Genomic DNA, 22211 nt, shown 5'->3' on the forward strand with positions numbered 1-22211 from the left:
AGTACTACTACTATGTGTTGTATTGCATTATATTTCCAGAGAGACACACACACAGTAGCTTCGAATCTAGTTTGAACCACCTCTACGGGGAGGGTTTGCCGTGCTCGTTTGTTTCACACTTAACTTCTAATTTGGCAATCTTTGGAAGAACGTAATCAACCAGGCTATGCGTTAACTGTGTGCTAACCGAGTGCAATCTTATTGTTTATAGTTTGATTCATTTTTTACATAATACCCTTATTTTGTTAACATTCCTGTTGTACTGGCCAATGTCATCAATCTCGTTCTCTCATCTGTTTTCTGTCATGTTTGCCTCGAGATATTTAACAGCTCATTTTTTGCAGTTTTTCTCTTTTTACACGTATGTCCTGCCCGGCCATGTCATCACTTTTCCCAGTAATCACAACTTTACTGTTCTTGTCGTCAATTTAAATTCCGTATGATGTAGCCGCCCTGTAAAGTCTACACATTATGTCTGTCAGTTCTGCTGACCTTACAATCACATCTGTCATCTGACAATGTAAGATCGCACACCGTCCTTTCTCCAAATGACACACACTCTCAAGGGATGCAAGGGCATCTGACATGTTTTTTTTTTATAAATACAGGTTAAATAGGCATGATCATACACCAATTGTTTTGATGGAAAAAAAACTCCCTGATAGTGATATCCACCATAACTGCATTCTTTGCATTATAATTATTCTTAATGTACAGAACTTAAGCAAAAATCATTCAATGTGATCAATACAGTACTCCTAAAGTGGAGGCAAGTGGCTCAAGGCTGTTTCTCATAACCGTAGTAAGATGTGAAGTCTAAAGTGCGGTTAGCTTTCAAACAATCTCAGCCTGAAAAAGTGTGTGCATTTATACATACTGTATATTGAGCACTTAATCATTACAAAATGGGGTATTTCTAAAATATTCCGAAAACTGGATTGGAGAACTAAGCATATGACCATACATGGGTCAAGATTAGCCATATGATTTGCTCATATCGATCTGTATTACAATCGATGGCAATTAATTACGTGGAATTATTGAATAACTTAACAAAAAATTCTGCAAAGATAAATGTGAGCGAAACTAGATGCATATACAGGTTTTCTGAGCATGAAATTGGAGATACAAGTGGAAAAACACAACAATATATGCATATCTAGGGCTGTTAATGGTGGACCAGGATGAATGTGATAACATAGGTAAGCCAGCAGGTTGGAGTGCTTTTGTAATATAGATTTTTCATAATGAAAAGCAACATACCAATGTGCGTAAAAGGAATGTGTTCAATTAGAAACGTGGACACTGACAAATCGAATGTAACCAAACTGAAGCTAATACAAATGAGCAGGTTAGAGATGCATGCTGGGAGTTATTGTACACGGAGGGGAAGAAAGGACCTGAGAAAAAAGGTCAAGTTATAGACATTTTGTTCGCTTGGAAAAATATTTGAGCGGAGGCGTTGTCCAAGGGATAGTGGCCGATAGGGCAAGACTAGTGACGGAATGGAAGCCCAACGAGGGAGCAATGAGTTTAGCTCACGTACAGGAACGTGATGGGTTATGGCATCGCAATGAAGCGGGGAGACCTTCATCCGACAGTAAATTGATCATGCATTTTGATGACGGTGTGTTCCATCGTACATTTTACTAGGCCATGTGCCCATGTTGGTAACATGCCCTCTGCACACACGTGCTTATGGTTATGAAATCCAGAATGCGGATTACTTTTGCACTCGCTCCACAAAACATGCAGCTGTGGCCGAAGGGGTCAACAGATTTACAGAAAAAGAACGCAATATATTATGAAAGAACATTTTTTTGAGTTTCTTGAGTTTTTTCTCATTTAAATTTGTGATAAGCAATTTTTATATGCACACTATTGTAATAAACATTAATTTGGAATCATTGCATAATTTTGAGAAAAATACGTAGTTTTAAATTCACACGACTGACTTCATTCCTATACAATGCTGTGATGTCTCACATTCTTTCACTATAATTCTAAGCCAGCATAGACGCGCACAAGCAATTGCACATTTCACATATCATTTTCGTGTAATCTTTAAGTGCCTACAAACCATTAATATCCCGTTAGTGGATTCAGCCAGATGCAAGAGCTCAGAGCCCAAGCCGTGCCACTATTTCAAACATATGTATGATATCTATTAGATGTTCAACATTTCTCCCCGCCCAGCATTTTAACAGAATCTCGTGTCAGCCTATGAGGAACCCTGGAACGGTATTATATTTCACCATCATCGGCGCATGTTTGACCATGACCAACTGAGCTTATGGCATCCACATTCATCCGTGCACCTCTGCAAGGTTCCTATCTCAGACACTGTTACGTTGTAGGGACCGTGCTGTGTGCTTCTCTACCCCGAGGTAAAATGTAAGTTGTATAGATGTGAATGTAGTTCATGATTTAGTGTTTGCTTGTATTACTTGTGTACCATAACAGTTTGTCCTGTTCACGTTAGCTGCGGCATTATACATATCGGCTGTTTTCCCTTATTTTTTGTATGATATACAGTATTAAGCTAAGCTGCTTTTAATGCCAAAACATTTGTCAATGACACTGGCCTTAAAACAAACATTTTCTAACAGTCGACGTTTTAGGCAATGACCATTATTCATCGCACATAAGAGGCTCGAGAGCTCAGCGTGGGTAGGAGTTGGAGACTGCACGATACCCCATGGACTTGATAAAAACAACCTTTGACCTCTCCATGTACTGTGAAGGACAATTGCCCAAAACGTCGTTTTATATCTTTTCCTTTTAAGGCCATAGTGTTATTGACGAATGTGTTGAGTTGTGTTACGTGTACGTGTGCGCTGCTAACGTATCCTCAATCATTGGCTGTCAATGCATCTGTTTTGTTTGGTGCATGCTTTGTTATTGTTACACAGCAGAGGGCGCATTCACTGCTCTCGGTATACGCAGGCTGAGCGGACGTTTACAAGTAGGGAATTAATATGGGAGTTCATATTATTTTCCATAATGCAGGTTTTTGGGTTAGATCGCGTAAATATAAAAATGTGTTGTTAAACCCGCCACCACCCGACAAAGCCAACTAGTAAGAGTTGTCACGTAAACAGAACGTGCCAATTCGTTACGAGTACAGCAACACCGGTGTGTTGGAGAGCCAAGCCACAACATTTACAATCTGAGTACGACGTTTAGCCAGTAATTACAAACTAGCTTCATCAGGCGACGGCCAAATTTGTGTGTTTTATGACACATTTATATATTTACGCGATCTAACCCAAAACACCTGCATTATGGATGATATTGGCTGCGAAAGCCTACGTGTTAAACAGATTCATTTCGTTACGAACACGCATTGTGCTGTTTGCCTTAACTGTAGAAACAAGTCCTCTAAAACAATAGTTATTGTCCAACGCCACTCTTAATTCCTGACGCAAGTCAATGGTTAATGTTGGCCAGTCAAATGCGTACAAGCAACGATGTCTCATTACGGAGCGGCAATGCCAGTGCTCTATATTTTGCAAGAATTGGGGTCTCTCATGGAAAGTGCCATCCAAATGCTCACATTGTCCCACCAACTGATCGGGTTCCTTGCTCTTGCGTTCCATCTCCCCTTGCAGAATCATCTTCATTACATTTTTAGACGACCCTCTAAGTATATCTCCTGCATACACTACGCTACTTCCCATCAACATTCCCTAAGGATTCTGTACTCGTTCTCTGCAATAGTGATGTTTTTGTCTTTGCTCTGTTGTGTTAGTGGTGTGTTTACACACTAGAGATCTCCCTTGTAATAAAGCCGGGAAACTGGCTAAACTCAAACTCAGCCTTCTCAACAATCCCTGTGTACCCAATGTCTGTCAGCACACCTTCATTGTCTTTCTTGTTGTCATTCATTACCGCAGGTCAGATAATCCAAGCATTTCGTTTATTTTTAAACACAATGTGAATGTAATAGGTCTGAGCCAGTGTGAGCACAAGGGGGTTTTGTTGTACGAACACTGCGGCGTCGTGTACTCTGCTGATGCTGCTGCAGGAAGGGCACTTGGGAGTGGATGTTCCGACTGCCGCTGCCGATGTCTGCTGTGTGGGTACGATTCCTTCTGCTGTCTCTGGGGCCATCGGGCATCCTGGCTCAGCCTCCTGGCCACTCTCTGCCGATGCGGTCCATCCCTGTCGGTGAGCACAGACTGCAAAATGTGACTTTTTACCCACGCTGCTGTCAACCCATCCAGAACCGGCCCTAGACCTTTGGGGGCCCTAAGCAAAAATTTGGTTGGAGGCCCCTTTGATGTTTGATTTTTTTCACCCACTAGCTAGCAGTGACTCTAGGGGGCCCTCTGCTGGCCACGGGGCCCTTTGCAATTGCAAGGGTCGCTTAGTGGCTGGGCCGGCTCTGAACCCATCACACAGCCAGCGTTTTGTATCCATTATTACAGGTCACGTCGGCGGTTAAAGGTCAGGGTGCAGCTGTAAAATTGCTTTGCTTCATGCCCTGCTGGTAGACTTGCCTCTGCTCGAGGAAGTTGTAGGCAGCCCCATCAATGGCATTTTTGCCTATTCTTCCATGCTGACCAGACGTCTTGCAATTTGGTCGGAGCACCCACACTACCCCACCACATGCAGCCTGTAGGTTAACTAACATTGGCCTCCCAATTTATACTGTTTGGAGGACAGAGGTGGAGAAGGGGGTGGTGGGGGTTAAGAAAGTTGCCCATTTTAAGTGTGCTAGATATTACACCAAGGACGCGTACGTTTACCAGGATGGGTTATTCAATGTAATTTGAATTTAGTTCAACTGACATGTTTGGACCACAGAATGCCCTGCCCATGTGCTGCTGGCTCTGGACACCTCGGAGAGCGTGGCGCTGCGTGTGATGCCCTATGGTCATCTGGTGGAAAAGAGCAAGAGTTTTGCGGCCAAGTTTATCGAGACCCTCAGAAACAGGTGTGCACTGTTTATTGCCTCTTCCAATATTGGGCATACATTTCAGGAAATGTAAAAGGTGTGGATGATCATGACTTTAACCCAAAATGGTGTTTTAGACGGGCATAGTTTGGCATCCAGTTGAGGTTGGTAATTCAGATACAGATGCTCTTAAAATACCGTGGTGTCAGATTCAGTGATGTGACCGTGGCCTACCGGTAGCGCATTTTGCACTAATTTCAGAGGTTCCCTTCTCGAATCCAGTGACTGTCCTGATTATTACTATGGGTAGAATAACCCTAACACCACACACTGTCTGTTTTATGGTGTGTCGACATCAGGGTCCATCCTCTCCAATTTCGAAAATTGTCTGCAAATTGCTCAAGAGGAATTATAGGTAGAAATCATCGTCCCTTACTGACAGACTAATGACCCAGGTCACTCTTGAAAATGACACTCTTCTGATCATATTAGTCATCACCTGATTATACAAAATACATTTTAAAATTGTACATAAACCAACTTTTTCATTCACGCTGGGATAATGTTTGAGGCAAACCAATGACATTGGACATTGCATATATAAGCCACGTTTCCAAATCTAGATAATTCGCTTCAAAATTACACCCTATACGTATTATGCTGCTGATGACGATGATATGGGAATTTTGACTGTGAAGCTGTCCAATTTGCAAACGAGCCTCCTTGAGCACCCATCCTCTCCCTCGCAGAACGTACCCGTGCGATCGCATCCTCACGTGGAGCGTGGGCACGCTGCAGTACAGCGACGAGGTGCACGTCATCAGCGAGCTCGCCGCGCTGCCGAAGCACCGGTCGCAGCTGCTGTCTCACCTCGCTACCACCACCTACATCGGGCGGGGCACGAACACCGACTGTGCTCTGTCCACAGCGAGCCAGCAGCTCATGCTCAGGTCTGTGCCAGCAAAAGACCTTTATGCTCCCGCTTGCTTGCTCGCTCGCTCGCTCTTGTACCGTTAATGCCACCAAAACACAAGTGTGCATCTGTACGAGTCTGAGAGATCGAGTGTCCCCTTTGTGCCCATTTTCGCGTTCCACATCGCATAGTAATGCTGTAATGAGTTAACAGAAATAAATCTCCACTCGATGTGGCTCAGGGATCAGAACACTGAGCCAGCACTGCTGAAATCCCTGGGTTTAAATCTGTGCAGGCATCCATGATTTAACCACGTTCTCGTGCGTAGAGAGTTCAGGTTCTCAAACTAACTGCACAAAATAATCTTTTGGCAATATGTCAACTCTCAGAATTCGAAACATTGCTTTGTATGTATATATAACTTTTTTCGTAACGTACGGAGCCAACCGTGCTAATCGGAGGTGTGGTAAGGATAAACTTAACAACAAAAAGCAATTCTAAAGAAATTAGTTTTCAATATAATTGCCATGCAAATAACACGAATCAATGCACAGCATGTGGGGAAATACACTGTTAAAATGTTGATACAAGAGGTGTCTTGACTCAACTCTCAGAAATAGTTATATGATATCTGCTTCCACAGACTATTCTCCAGCATGTGGCATGATGCACCACTCTGCACGAGTTCCTAAGAGAAACATCCTATGACCTGACGCCAATAGCAACAATTTCAATGGGAGAAAATAAAACACCCGAACATTATTGTCATTAAACAGCACTCACTGTCTTCCAAATAAACTTTCTTGGCGTGAAATTTTGGTTGGCCCGGCACAGCCGCGACGAGGGACAGAGCGGTCAGTTTCTGGTGGTGGTGACGGACGGGCACCCGCTGGACGGATACCAGGAGCCATGCGGGGGCCTTGACCACGCGGCCATGATGGCCAAGGACCAAGGCATCAAGCTCTTCGCTGTCGCCATCTCTCCTGACCACCAGGTTGGCCAGAGCCCACACAGGAAAACTCATTCGAAAATATATAATACATTTTTTATCACAATGAATGTTGAAAATTAATTAGTAAATTACCAAATTGGGTAAAGTCACGTGGCAAATTTAACTCCCTGTTGTAAAATTACTGCAGGTATAAATAAAAGCCTGTGAAACGTAGTGCCTTTGTGATAGCTACGTGCTATAATAAATGGTGCAAAAAAAACATTTATTATAGCACAGGGCTATCATGAAGGGGACATAAAAAAATCGTACAGCACCTCGATCATGTACATTGCCCAAATATATAAACACAGGTCCATGTATGCTTTTGTTGGATGCCACCCGAATAGGAGCAGCGGCTGAGTGCCATCGTGTCGGGGCCCAGGTACAGGAGCAACTTCACAGCCACAAGCAGCAAAGAGTCCGAGAATGTGAAGACAATCGAAGAGATCGTGGACATCATCGTAAGGGAGGCCGACCTGATACACGAGATCCGTGTGCAGTCTGACAATCAGTTGAGCACCAAAACACGACAAGAGCTGGATTCATAAGCACCCCACACATTACATGGCTCCATTGCAAAATTGTCAATACATGTTTTCTCTCTTCCTTTTTAGTACGAGGATATGGAGGCTATGGTAAGGAGAAAAATACATAACCTACGCTTATATTTTCATGTTACTTTTAAAAAATCACACTTAGCAAAGAGTGCTCTAAATTAAATCTTAATATCGTTATTCTCTTCCCAACAGTGTTGCTCATTTGAATGTGAGGTGCGTATCTTCCTATTAAAACCATAAACACACAGAGCATGCCCTCCTGACAAGTTAGTGTTGTTCGTCGGGAGGAAAATATAATTATCACATGTAATCTGTGTGGACAATTAATGTAATGTTTTAAAGCATGCTACGATAACATATGTACAGCAAGATAAATGTTATCGTTCATGGTCATTTATATTTTTGAACACGTTTCGAATCCCTTGTCATCCGTAAAAGTAATTTTCATTTTTGTCAACGACAGCCTCCACGTGGGGAGACTGGGATACGTGGAGGCATCGGGGAGCCTGTAAGATCAATTCACCCATCACTTGACCTTACAGTGCTCAATGAAAATAGTGTGCGTGTAAATGGACGGCTTATTTTGCGGTCTTTATCATTGGTTATTCATCCGTAAATCTCACTTTACTGAAAACCGTTTCAGGGAATTGATGGGAAGAGAGGTCCTCTCGGAGTTTCTGGTGTCATGGGACAGAAGGTGAGTTATGTTCAAAGTGTAGACATCTTGTTCATTATAATAACAACAATAATGCCCTCTATTCAGGAAAGCCTCACCAAGTCTTACAATCTTCTTGGTTCTTTCGGTAAAGTCACGTAGAATGGAAATAATAAAATAATAAAAATAAAACACAATAAAATAATATAATATACTAATATAATAAAATAATATAAAAGTCTTACAATGTTTAGTAGGATCCTGCTGCATTGCGATGTTTGGCCAATTTCATGAGTGTTTAGCATGTGGGAGTATCTAAATAAAACACAAACATGCAAAGGTAGAACACTTGCAAGACCTGCACAGTTACATTTGTAAATGTGTTGTTGTTCTGCCATCTCCCAGTCATTTACCAGCCCAAGCCTACAACAACTGGTAATCCCATACAGTTTCCAATCCAAGTACTAATCGGACTCAACCCTGTTTAGCTTCTCAAGTAAATGAGATCTGATCCCTGTTGGGCGATTTCATCATCGGCAACAGGCTGGGTTGTATTGACAATGGGCTGAATATTGAATGATAAATACTACAATTTGACCGTGTCCTTGTTGGTTCATGTACACTGCATGTGTGTGTTACAAAGAGCCACAAATTAACCGATATTCTTTGATCAAGATTATTCTGTTCCACACCTCCACATAGTGCCAATGTCGTGAGACCAGTTTAGATTCACACACACCCATCTCATCAAGAGGGCATGTCGTTTGCAGGGAATCCCAGGCGAAGATGGACCCCAGGGTTCCCAGGGTGAGAAGGTAGGACTCGCGCTGGCAGACGGCCTTCTCTCGCTTGCTACGGTCACAGTGTCGTCCGTGCGATGATAGCTGCAGGCATAGGGCAGCTGCAGCGCTCTTGTCCAAAGGCTGAGCTGATCCGATCGAAGGTTTGATATTTTCAGCACAAAGAAATATCTGCCAACAGAAATGGTTGACCAACTAGAGTTTTGCATTTTTTTCTCTGACTTTTATACGTGAAAAAAATGCTTAGTATATGTAAATGGTAGTCACCTATAGCTCATTTTGTGTTGAATATGTATAAAGTGGGCTTGTTAAGAACACTTGAAGAGAAGGGACGATGGCGGGTGATCAAGAATAATGATGGACTGGCAATCAAGGGAGGGAATGCATCCGAGAGGACGTCCAGCCAACAGACGGTGTGACGAAATTAACTTGTGCCCAGGTACAAGGCACATTTTAACACGTAGGCTTTCGCGACCAATATAATTCATAATAGAGGGTTTTCTGGGTTAGATTGGGTAAATATATAAATGTGTCGGTGATGGCGGGTTTTAACGACGCATTTATATATTTACGTGATCTAACCGAAAAACACCTCTATCATGGACTAGGCACATTATTACAAAACATGCCCATAACATATGGTGACATATGGTGACAGCTTAGAAAGGGCTTTACTCAGTTGTGGATTGATCATGGTTCTTGATGAACTGTTAGTGACTAAAATTAACACAAGGGGGCTGAGTGACTCAGGCATAATATGATTGATCCGGCACCGCTAAGATGCTGGATTCAAACATTGCAAGACACTGCCGTATATGTATGTATGTTGAACTTCTTTCACACCGTACTTAGCCAACTTTGCTAATGTGAGGTGTGGGTGTGGTGCACACACAAAAAAAAACCATCACAATATATTGAGTTTTTCATTTAACTTGGCTAAATTATGCCGTGCATTCTAAAATATATTACTACTGACACGTGACAAACATTTCTATGTCGCAAAGCATGTGCGACGGTGCAGTGCCCTCTAGTGATAAAATAACATTATGGGCGACGCTACATTGGCATTTGTGCACAAACAGTTAAAAAAGAAACCCAACATTCACCCTTAGTGGTGTGATGAAGAAGGGCCATTTTTAGAAACGCCTATTGTATATATTTTATTTTAAGGCAGTGTAAATACTGAGCAATGTGCGCCTGTGTTTTAAAGTGATAATAAAGGTCACCTGAAGGGATTTCAGGAGAATTCCCATGGTCGATCCTTTTGCGGGCAGTTCTCCGTTAAATAAAATATGGAAAATGTAAAGAAATTGACACACATTTTATTTGGTAGATTAAATAACCCTGTAAATGAAGCAACCATAATTTGTTTTGTTTTATTTCCCAGGGAGAACGTGGAATTCGAGGTCATAAGGTACTGCTGGCCAAGTATTGCATGAGCAGGATTACTAATTTAGCAATATTGCAAGCGTATAGAAAGTACTTTGTTCACCTTATTAAACAAAAATTAATTGCATGTATTGGGTTGATACAAGTACATTTTGTTCCAATGCCGTGAGGTTTTATATATATCTATTTGTTATATGACAGATAAGAATGTACAGTTGCACAAAGCTGTGCTGTATGTGGTAATTAGTACTATGTATTGCGATGCCTTCATCGTTTCACCATTAACTGATCAGATTCCACTCTTCTTAGGACATAGCTCTGTGAAAAATGTTAAGTATAGAAACTATATCTATGACCTGTGATGAAGGGGAACTTATCTTCTAAAGGGCAATGTTTTTACGGTCTGCCCAAAGTAGATTACTCTTTGCAGACAATGTTACTTTATGCAGTGTACATATAATATTGGTGGTTCAATTAAACGACGAAGCGGCCTTGTATTGGCATGACTGTTTGACGAGCACTTGGAGCAAGTACTGTGTGATGATGGTAATGTGAGTTGTGCTATTACAGGGGGGGAGAGGGCGCCCTGGTATAAAGGTCAGTGCGTCATTCTCGTCCAGTTTCAACAATGCACCCATATCATGACACAGCATGAATAACACATAACCAATTGGGCAGCTGCACAATGGAACAATGTGATTTCTACTGCTTAATAGAATTGGATAAAAAAAAAACAACATTAAAATATATCAGGTAGCCTTTTTTCCCAAAATGATTTTCACCTCAAATCATTGCCAATTCATCATGGCAATGTGTCATTAAATATAAATAATGATGAAACTGACACTATCGGAAATGTAAATGAGAATTGCAACGATGTGTCCACACAGCAGAATGAAAAACGGGATAGAACGTGGTCATTTTGATTCTTCATTTATTAATATCGATCTCTTTTGTTGCCTATTAGGGGAGAAAAGGAGACGCTGGGACCGAGGGGCTGGATGGAATGAAGGTGAATGTCAGGCGGTGATTTATCATTTGCCTGCTTTTGTTGGATGAGCACTATTTTTTATGCTCCAATATAATCTATAGTCACGTATGAGGCTTGTCGGGTTACGTGTTGGGCAGCAGTGGACAGTGCAGAAATAAAATCCATTATTGTTCTGTACCTCTATGCTCCCACTATGCTCCCCACCTTGACCAACCTGCGCTGACCAATGTGCGAGGGGGGATGGGCAGGGTCCAGGGGACTTTCAGCCCCAGAATATATTCCATGACAAATGTAAGCCCTGCCTGGCACCTATGGGCGTCTGTACTGTTGTGGCGAAGGGTTGCTCGTAATAGTGACAATGGCTCTCGCTGTTACAGGGAGATGCTGGATTCCCTGGGTTGCCTGGATGCAACGGCGTCGACGGCGTCCCTGTGAGATGCAACTCACACATCGGAATGTCTTAACACATTCAAATGTGCTTACTTTGTAAAATGCATGTTATGTTCATTTCTTTGTTTGTTAAAGTTTTGAATTGGTTGGGGGGGGGGGTGTTCCTTCACTATTTTGTTTGTAGGGAGGTACAGGCAAGCGAGGGGTAAAGGGAGACCCTGGGCCTCCTGGAGAAAAAGGAAACAAGGTATCTATTCACACTATATATATGGGTAAAAGGCAAAGGTACAGCCCTGCAATTACTTGGTCACGTCACTACCAGCAGAAGAACCTCGACGAAAAGGAGCTCAAGAGAGTCCTTCTCTGGAGAGCGGAGTTGGCCTACTCTTCCACGCTGGACATTTTAGAAGATGCGCGAGTAAGCACACTTTACCCCACCAGACGTGACCTGCCTATCGACTTACTGTGGTGGTACCCAATTATCCTGCTGGATGGACAGAAGCAGGGGGGGGGTGCGAATACTTAAGACACTTGCCCCATTGTTTCTACTGCTGCGCCGGGAAATTGAATCGAACCGGTGAATTCTGGATTGCGAGTATAGTTATACCCACTTTGATTATTACTTGAATAAAACATACACGTTTCTCTGCAGCCATAATTACGTGGCAACATTTAACAAATGGTGGCATATTGCTCTTGTGAAACGCTGAAAGTAAAAACCCTCCATGTTTTCATCTTAGGGGGAACCAGGCGTTGAAGGAATAAGAGGTCCCATTGGAAGCCCTGGACCACCAGGAATGAAGGCAAGCAGCTTGTGACTATTAACAACATCGCCTAACCGACTGTGTGGCAAGTGATGCTATGTGCAGCTGCACCGCTTGCTGATATTATAGCCCCATTTCCACCTGGGGTTTATTTTATTTTTTTTGTGGGAACACACCTCCGGCATGTTTGGCAATTTAATTTCAATTTTGTAAGTTGTTTTTTCTTCCCCCACCCCCCCCCCCCCTTTATTGTTCCTATTTCAGGGCAACGAAGGACTGCAAGGTCATAATGGTACCAAAGGAGATGAGGGAGAAGAAGTATGTAAAAATCATTTACAATGTGTTTTTAGAAACAGATACATTTGTATCTAAAAACCTGACAGCATTCAATTGCAGTCATTGCTTTATCCTCAGACATTGTCATGAAATATTATTAATTTGTCTTTTTCTCTTTTATCTTTCAGGGAGATATTGGACTTCCTGGCGATACAGGACCAAATGTAAAACAATATATTTAATTTGTGGAAGTACGTTAATGTCATTTTCAGACTGAATTTTGAACGTACCACAGACTTTCCATTTTTTTAACGTTCAACATCAGAGTCGAAGGGAACTTATTCTACACAAATGCTCCGAGTGGTGTATTGGTGTCATCGTGCGGTTGTTGTTCTCTGCTTTCAGGGCACAAAGGGGGAGCAGTGGGGACGGGGAGTCCCAGGGATTCGAGGGGAGTCAGGCGACAAGGTAACTCATTCCAAACGACGTGACCGCTGCGATGTCCACACGTTCATGAGCGTCAACATGGATGTTTGACGCAAGGCCGTAATTATAATATATATTGGGAGGGACACATCCCCCCCAATATTCAAATATGCTCAAAATGCCCCCCCCCCCCCAATATATTGCTATAAAATTAATTTCTGTATATACGATTGTGGTTACGGTTGTACTCTATGAATCCCTAATCTCTGCCATTACATACAATGAAACAAGAAAAGGTAAAAAAAAGAAAAAAAACTGCAATGTAATGCAATACACTATTATACATTATTGTAAAAAATACAAAAAGTCCATCCTGTGTTAGTGATTTTTTAAAATATATTTTAGGCAGGAAATTATTTTCAAATTTAGATTCTTTTTTTCTGGGGGGGGGGGGGGGGACCCCAGACCCCCTGGAAGGCTACGGCTTTGGTTTGACGTCTCAAATCTGCATCCGTCTCAAATCTGCGTCCGTCTCGTCATAGATTGTAACCATAGCACAAAGTTGTGGTCATGCCAAATGAGCTGTCACGCTATCATATTCCCATCGGTAATGATGGTATGTCACAACAGCCCACAGCACTACATGCCACGAAGGCCAACACAACCAACACAACAGCCGCCATTTAATACTAAATGGCATTAATACAAATACGGAGCTTGTGTCAGGCTAGATGCATTGAGGGAATGTGAAATTTCCCAGGCTCGCTGGCAGGTGGTCACCGGACAAACTCAGGTGTTAAGGGTTAACCGAGATGACTGGCAGATGCAGTACTAGTCCTCCCCATCGTACCCACATGCCAACGCACACAGAGCCAAATATTGAGCCTCCCCCCGTTTAGGAAACCCTAGCCTTTTTCACAGCCCATTAACTTCCCAGAGCCTCTTGGTCGAGTCCTGTCTTATGCGGCTGCCGTTTCTCGGTGATTTCTTGAATCTTCATTGCAGCTCATCGACGAGTACTGTAAGTGCGCGTAACCCTCACGGTGGCCTCCGCTGGGCTCAGTGGCGCTTCCACCACCTATGGACATTCAGTGTTGCCGGCCACTCGATCATTAATGTCACATCACCCACGCAGCAGCCTCGGCGAAGCAGGATGGACGATGCCTGGGCACCGAGAGGTTTATACCTGCTCCTGTGCTGCAGCTGTTGTTCCACATCCACGCATGACAATGCACAATCCTTTGTGCCAAAGTTATCTTAATAAACATCTACAACAAATACGTTTGGTGTGTTGGAGAGAGTACAAAATGTCCTCATCTTATTCTATTGCCACAGCGCGCTAGTCACAGTAGTGCTCAAGGCAATGGCACAGAGAGATGACTGTCTCCTGCAAACAACAGCCCGCTCCTCTCCACACTTCATAGGCACTGCTAGCGAAGTAGGTTGAACACCTTCGGCTGCCTTATATGACACCTGGCTCTGAATTTACCAAATCTCACGAGGCCTCCTATTCCTTAAGCATGCCGAAACCTCCATTCGCGGGTCACAAGGCATGATATGTTAATTATTCGTACACATGTGTTACTAATTTTTCAATAATTAGCAAGGTGTGTTCAGGCTTGGAATCATGCTTATATCCAAACAGCTTCCTGGATAAGATTTGTGTAATGTTGGCTCCAAATGCGATGCAAAGAGACGGCGTAATAAATAAATAAAAACTAAATTCCCTGAGCAACTATATACAATCTTGATTTGAAGCTTTCGTGACTGCAGGAATCCATACTCTTTGGTTCTTTCGGTAAAGTCACATAGGTAGAAAATAAAATAGATCACGACGTTTCGGGCATAACACAAACGTCCGTCATCAGGTGGGAAAGCATGGTCTGCTGCTGATGCAGACTGTTTTAAAAGGTTTGAAATGGGTTTAGCCCCAAGGGTCATAAAAAAACTATATATACAGTGGTGTACTTTATTTATCCAGAAAGATCTTGCCATACATTGGTCAGGTCAAAATAAATTGCTCCATTATGCGGTTAATTTTCCACCTATTATTAACATTCTCTAGAAATACAAGCAGTGTAAAATAAATAAAGGCATGACATTCATAGAAGGTTGTGAACCGTGCTAATCGCACCTCCGAGTACAGTGTGAAAGAAGTTCAACATACATATCCAAAGCTTGAGATCTTACCCAGTGGGCTATGTCAAAGATGTTCAAAATTCAAATTAAAGTTTTATATAATGAAGAAGTGCCATTGCCCGAAACGTCACACATTTTCCTTTTGAGACGACGTTTGTGACAAATGTGTTGTTTTTTGTTGTCATTTTTACTTGTGCATCACTGCCAACGCAGCATCACCAAATACCGTAATTATGTAAAAAAAATGGGTGCCTTGTAGCTCTCCTTGTTCAACCACGTCGCCCGCGTTATCTTTTTGGAAACGCAGCAGTTCTATCAATAATCCAGTTGTTGAGATGTTTTAAATTAACAGACGCATGTTGGCAGTGCTGCTAACATTTTATGTTGGGCAGTAGTACCGGTGATGGTTTAGTCTGGATAGGGCTAGGGTGGGTGACCACCATGCACGAACGGGTTGTCACAGAGCTGCGGGGCTATGTGCTGGGCAGCAGACAGCAGTGCAACAAATAACCCCAGCTACCTGCACTGCGTTGGGAGGCCCTTATCAAGCAGTGGATTGACAAAGGCCTGTACACGTAAATGCTTTTTTTCAGTGTTACTGTCACTTTATGATGATTGGTACTCGAATCCTTATTCGTAAATTTTCATGCATTATGCATACATATAGTGTGTGTGTTCCCAATGCCATTTCTGAATCCCTAATTACAGTATATGGCTGATGTGCCCCTGCACAATTTGAAGCCAGGTCTCGATGCTGTGTGTCCTTTACAGGGGGAAGAGGGGCCTCTGGGCCCAAATGGGCATCATGGTCTTCCAGGATCCATCGGCCAGCTGGTGCGTTGAGTGCCTAGCATAAGCATACAATGCCGTACCTTACTGGCAGTGTTTTGTTATCTGTCTGCATAAATAATTGAGTTATTTCCTCATTCAGTAAAATACTGAAACGTACATTGTGGGCAGCAGAGGGCATTGCGGCACATTATTTGGCCTATACAGTACTATGCACCGACATCTATGCTCCCAGCCGTCGCAAACCCACGCTGACCAGCGTGGTGGAGTGTGGTCGAATAATTCCCATGACCCGTATGGCATGTACATTTATGTCATCTATCTGCACCATGAATATATATTGCTGGATTTAAAAAAATGGTCTGAAACTCATAATTAATTATACACTCTGTATTTTATATTTTCTTCTCCCAAGGGTCAACCAGGCATAGAGGGAGTGAAGGGCTTCAAAGGAGAGGATGGACCGCAAGGAGATGAGGTCATTGTTACATTTAAATTTCCCAAAATCTATATAAACAACTCAAAGGTCACAGTTGCTCTATATATGGACAATTACATTTGAAACTTAAAAATATATATCTTCATGGCTTTTGCAATAATAACAAAAGAAACATGGGTTGTGGGACTGCAAATATTGTGCCCTCATCATGATTTCTGTCCAGTGCCCTTTGCAAGAACATTACCACCAAAAATTCACAATGATTATAAGCAATGGTGGCATTTAAAGTAGCCATGATCTGATCACCTAATCTGCCATTATTATTGTTAATTCAATATGATGACATTGATGGATACATATAATTCAAGATGAGGGCTAAGGATGTTAAAGATTAGAAATGAACCAATATTTCAAGTAATAACGAAATATATATACATTTTCTTGCTGTGGTTTTCACACCTGATGATGATTGCTTGTGTTGCAACCGAAACGTCGTGAGAATTGTATTGTTTTATTATTTTATTATTTCGCTTCTACGTAACTTTACCGAAAGAACCAAGAATATGAATCCCTGCAGTCACGAAAGCTTTAAATCGAAATATAATAACGAAATAGTTTAAGAACAACATGAACACCATATTAGCAAAGCCTTTTTCAGTGTTCAGATATCCTCCATTTTTGCAGGGACCCAAGGGATTGCAAGGCCCTGTGGGAGACCTTGGACAAAAAGGCCCACCAGGAGACATAGTAAGGTTAACCCATGATCTGATTGTTATGCTGCTGTTGAATAATACGATTGTGAAATAACTTTAACTCGGATGGTTGTGGACAGATTTGAATGATCACATTCATTTCGTGATGGCAGGGTGAAAATGGGACTGCTGCTGTGGGGTTGATGGGGCCTGCTGGCTTTCCTGTGAGTTGGGTCTCTTCCATTTAATTATTCGAACAACAGATTTATCATTATCAGTTCAATGTTTTTTTTCTGAAATTACTCTCACAAGAATGAATACATTCGATTTTTTTTAGGGATCAACGGGAGAATTGGGAGAAATTGGCGAAAAGGTGAGAAAGTGCAAATTACGTGATTTTATTTGCACATTTTCCACAACTGTGTAAACGGGAATAGCTATTACTCCCCTGACAAAGGTAACACGTGTGATTGAGTGGAAGTGAATGAAGCTGCAGCGTTTTCCCCCACTTTGTTGGGTCTTCCTCTTGACAGGGTCTCAAAGGCTTCATTGGGCATCAGGGGGACGTAGGTGACCCTGGAGATGAGGGGGACCCGGTGAGAACAACTACACACCTCCCTCAGTGATTCACACAACCCTCCCTCGCCAGGGCTTAATTTATCACTCAGCATTTTCTGAGTAACTGGTCGCCTAGAGTAGGCACGTGACTCGTAGCCACAGCAATAGCGAGATGTATACAGGATGTGGTGTGCTGAGTGCATATATATTTTCCAGGTCACCGACCCGGACAGACACAGCTGAAACTCAGCTCTATCCGTCGTCTACTCTGATTAAACAATGAACACAAACACGACTTATAAATTATTTTTCAAACAATCATTTTAAGCTGTGTGTGTACATTTATAAAACAAGAGCCACACTTGGTTATATACAGTAAAAAATAAGTAACAAAGTGGAAATCGTGCATGTGTTTTTTTGGTGTTGATTGTGACCATGTTATTGGAGTGGTCGTGCAGTGGTTCGCACACTCCACTTTGAACCTGGTAACCAGAGTTTGATTCCTGGTTACTTCAGCGGGGGTCATGGGCCTCCTACCTGCACCAACCTGCACTGACCGTCATGGTGAAGTATGGGCAAAACAAATCCATCTGGAAGTCTTCATCCATCAGTGAATGGACAACGGACTGCATATGTATTATTAATGTTGCTGTGGGTAATTATTATTTGTATTCAGGGTGAGGAATCAGGACAACAGGGAATGATGGGGCCCATGGGCTACCCGGGACCTGAAGGTCCCTTGGTGAGTCACTTCTGGCCCATGTGGCACAGTAAACACACTTTCAGAAATCGTAGCTATGACTAAAAAAATAAGTAAAATTATTTAAAATTTTATATCCGTTCATATTTACATTTCTCAGGGTGATAGAGGACTACCAGCACCACCAAAGTTGGACGTGAGTTTTTCGTTCCTCTGTCCGAATTTATTTATTTTGTTACACACAATAATCTGTCTCTCTGCTGAATTCTTCATTCAAAAAGACCATTAGAAAAACACCAAAACCCATGATATATATTCATAATGAAGCCTTATTTTGATGTACAGGAATGTGACATGTTGAACATCATCAAAGAGATGTGCTGTAAGTTTTCCAAACACCATTTTAAAAAACTTGACTGGTAAAATTTTCAAATACAATAATTTATGGTGTGTTTAATTAAATGCCGTAATTTAGTGTTTAAATGTTCTGTATCCTGTTTATGACTAATTTGAAAATCTATTTTTTTATCTTGTCCAGCTTGTTGTGGTAAGTACCTTACTATTGCATTTGTTTTATCATTCCATTATAACCCTAAGTGTCATTACATATTAACAATAAAGCGATGGTTTACACAAATCACGACCTCGTGCAGTGTGTTGTCATCGGCACGAGAGAGACAAAGGAAGCCGTTTGTCTTGCTGGCTTCATGTCCTCATAGGGTTGCCACCTGCCCTGGTTTTCTCAAGATTGTCTTTTTGTTGAGGGTAGCTGTCCTGGAAGCCCTGTAAAGTCTTCCCAGCACATTTAAAGTGCCAGTGTTTTTCAGTTACATAGTAACAATAATAATAATACACCACTCAAGACAATGTATTCAAGTGTAGTTCTCCTATTTTCTGATATTGTGAGATATTCTTCTTCCCTGATTTTGTTATACCTTACAGGTGGCAACTCTACCTCCGCCACTTGTGTCCTTTGCCCACCTTGATACATACTCATTAACAACATATTTCCCAACAGTCTATCTAGCTAAACAGGGGGTGTTTGTCTTGTGTGCGTACGCCCATTGAAGAATGCAAGTGTGGCCCAGTGGAGCTGGTGTTTGTTCTGGACAGCTCTGAAAGTATCGGCCTGGAGAGCTTCTCCCTCTCCAAGGAATTCATTATCCACACCCTGAACCGCGTCGTTGCGAACGGAAATGTTAAGGTGGCACATCTCACACTGACAACCGAAGGGAATTTTTGTCCTCCTGCCTTTTTGTTGTTCTCCAAGGTGAAATAACAGCTCGCAAAGAATGTCGTGTTGCTGCAGTTAGAAAACCAAAATGGGAAAAATGTATGACTTCAACTTTTTTTGGTTCCACCCCTTTGTTAATCTACTGCTAAAATCCTCCCCACGCCGTGTCAGATATGGTGGGAGTTTGCAAACCATACTTCACCACGCTGATCAGTGCGAGTTGGTGAAGGAGGAAGTCCAAGACCAGTTTGCATGTCACTCACCACTGGTGTTAGCCAAAAACAGGAATCAAATTCAGGTCGACGGGTTCATAGCGCAGTGTGGTTAGCACTCTGCCACTGCTCCACCTTAAATTGAATATTGTGGATATTCATGAGAAACACTGTTCTTCTGAATGAGCTGTGTGACATCAAGCAATCTTGATTATAAAATGTACTTTGAAAATGCACATGGATACGAAATGAAACTTAGATACATTTTGGAGGGTAGTTGAATAAATGAATGAATAAAGGAATGAATGACTGACTGACTGAATAAATGACATTTGCCTGTTTAGCCAGAAAATGAGGGCTCGCACATCACAGTGGTGCAGTACAGCCATGGAAAGATGCAGGAGCTGGTGAGCTCCAACAAGTCCTCCATCCAGTCCTTCAACGACCTCAAGCGGTAATCTGATTTGGATGCGCAGCACAACCCAAGTTATTCAACTTACCAGATGTTGTCCTGTTAATGTAAACTTCCACGTAATCAATACGAGACAATATAGAGAGATAGACTGCATTCGTCTTCCTAGTTTCGAGTGAAACACGAAAGCAGCATGGAGGTTAAAGACATTATTTATCAGTGTCCTTGCGTTGTATGTATATTGAACTTATTTCACACCGTACGTAGCCAAACGTGCTAATCGAAGGTGTGAGGAGCTCGTCCGTATTGTGCTGAATCAGAATAATTTAAATCGCCAGAGAAAAATGTCTTGTCCAGGCCCCCTTGGTGGTCTGCACTCACGGAATTATGATGATTGTTTTAATTGAGACCTTCATTCAGGCATGCAATCAACAGTGGATTGACCAAGGCTGAATATCATATAATCGTGCACGGAATAAAAATGTAGGCAAATTAAGCGGATCCAGTTATAATTACTCTTTTACAATTCTGCACATTATTCGAATGGAAATTGATTAAGGAGCTTGGACTTAATGAGCTTGTACTGGAGACAGAGCCAATCTACAAATTCTAAGGTCTTGCCATCATCCCTCATTAGGAAGTTTTTTTCATCCATAAATTGATATTAGCTGCTGATGACGCTCATGGTGACAAATGGTTTGGTATTCCACATCGGTGCTTATTTTATCTAATAATAGCCCTTTTTGTAAATCCACTGCTGGATCAGGGCCTCTCCACACCGTGCGAGTCATGGGAGTTTAGTTGACCATTTTTTACCGTGCTGGTGAGTGCAGAGTGATGAAGGTGAGGAGCATAGAAGTACGATACAACAATGTAGTTTGGCTGCACTGTCCGCTGCTAGCCTATTGCATTGGGCATCAACCTATAATACCCGTCGTGCATACTTGGTCACCCATTCGATCATTATCCGATGTCAGGCAAATCAACCGGAATGTGCCCGACCCTGTCAGACTTGGGAAGCTAAGCAGAGGTTAAGCCTGGATAGTTCTTGGATGGGCGACCACCATGTAAACATTGTGGGCAGCAGAGGACATTGCAGGAAAAAATATATATAGTTTCTGCGTGACTTTAACAAAAGAACCAAAGAGTAATTCCTGCAGTCACGAAATCTCCAAATCAATATACTGTAGTTACTTTCTGCTTCCTCCACCATCACCAACACCCCGCACCTCCGATTAGCACGGTTGGCTACGTACGGTGCGAAAGAAGTTCAACATACATGCGTTAAGTATGGTGAAATAGCTCTCAACGACCGGCATGGCACGAGGAGACCCTGATCCAGCAATGGATTGACACACGGTCTGTGCCTACAAAGTCACCCGATGCCTTTATACCAGCGACCCCAGAAAATTACCGAGCGAGAAACGAATCCCCTCTGGGCGTAACAACAACAAAGTGACCAAAAAACAACCCCTTTCACGTCGCCGCAGGGAGATCAAGAGCCTGCGCTGGATGGCTGGCGGCACGTTCACGGGCGAGGCGCTGGAAGTCACCCGTCGGGCGTCTGAGCGACTCGGCGCTTGCGAGCCGAGCTGCGGTCGTGCTCACGGACGGCAACTCGGACACGCTGCGCGACCCCGACGCGCCACTCAACTCGCTGTGTCAGCTGCCCGGCATGCGCGTGCGACCCCACGCACCGTGCCAACGGCGCGGCGCGTCAAATCGTGAACACGGCCAAAAGGGGCCCCCCTTATTTTTTGTTCAAGCCACGCTGTGTGGGGGGTGCTTGTGCGGGGTGGGTGGGGGGAGGTTCCGTTCGGCCGGGTAGAGGGGTGGATAGACGGGCACGGCACGGGCTAGAGAGGAGATGGAGAGTGATGTGGTACAGGAGGATGTGGAGCTGAGTGGACTTGCCTATTGCTGGTACCAGCGGTGTCAAGATCGGCCTCTGTGGAGGAGGCTCGTGAAGGACGCTGCTGGGCAG

At 42.8% G+C, this 22211-nt stretch overlaps 1 protein-coding gene across 1 annotated transcript in view; it reads left to right on the forward strand.

The window, feature by feature from the left end:
• Window positions 1-4067: 4067 nt before the first annotated feature.
• The window catches only part of LOC144934366 (uncharacterized), a 19167-nt gene continuing 1023 nt past the window's right edge, over window positions 4068-22211 (forward strand). The window contains exons 1-32 of the mRNA XM_078860050.1: window positions 4068-4170; window positions 4810-4939; window positions 5650-5850; window positions 6648-6807; window positions 7152-7265; window positions 7419-7439; window positions 7554-7574; window positions 7825-7869; window positions 8005-8058; window positions 8787-8831; window positions 10204-10230; window positions 10776-10802; window positions 11173-11217; window positions 11574-11627; window positions 11771-11833; window positions 12327-12389; window positions 12615-12668; window positions 12815-12850; window positions 13032-13094; window positions 15963-16025; window positions 16396-16458; window positions 17104-17166; window positions 17285-17335; window positions 17449-17484; window positions 17645-17707; window positions 18346-18411; window positions 18530-18565; window positions 18715-18788; window positions 19089-19105; window positions 19440-19573; window positions 20160-20269; window positions 21718-21908. Of these exons, the coding sequence (XP_078716176.1) occupies window positions 4068-4170; window positions 4810-4939; window positions 5650-5850; window positions 6648-6807; window positions 7152-7265; window positions 7419-7439; window positions 7554-7574; window positions 7825-7869; window positions 8005-8058; window positions 8787-8831; window positions 10204-10230; window positions 10776-10802; window positions 11173-11217; window positions 11574-11627; window positions 11771-11833; window positions 12327-12389; window positions 12615-12668; window positions 12815-12850; window positions 13032-13094; window positions 15963-16025; window positions 16396-16458; window positions 17104-17166; window positions 17285-17335; window positions 17449-17484; window positions 17645-17707; window positions 18346-18411; window positions 18530-18565; window positions 18715-18788; window positions 19089-19105; window positions 19440-19573; window positions 20160-20269; window positions 21718-21908 (2293 nt within the window). The remainder of the gene's footprint in view (window positions 4171-4809; window positions 4940-5649; window positions 5851-6647; window positions 6808-7151; window positions 7266-7418; window positions 7440-7553; window positions 7575-7824; window positions 7870-8004; window positions 8059-8786; window positions 8832-10203; window positions 10231-10775; window positions 10803-11172; window positions 11218-11573; window positions 11628-11770; window positions 11834-12326; window positions 12390-12614; window positions 12669-12814; window positions 12851-13031; window positions 13095-15962; window positions 16026-16395; window positions 16459-17103; window positions 17167-17284; window positions 17336-17448; window positions 17485-17644; window positions 17708-18345; window positions 18412-18529; window positions 18566-18714; window positions 18789-19088; window positions 19106-19439; window positions 19574-20159; window positions 20270-21717; window positions 21909-22211) is intronic.

The sequence above is a fragment of the Lampetra fluviatilis genome, chromosome 10, assembly GCF_964198595.1.
Source record: "Lampetra fluviatilis chromosome 10, kcLamFluv1.1, whole genome shotgun sequence".
Taxonomy (NCBI): domain Eukaryota; kingdom Metazoa; phylum Chordata; class Hyperoartia; order Petromyzontiformes; family Petromyzontidae; genus Lampetra; species Lampetra fluviatilis.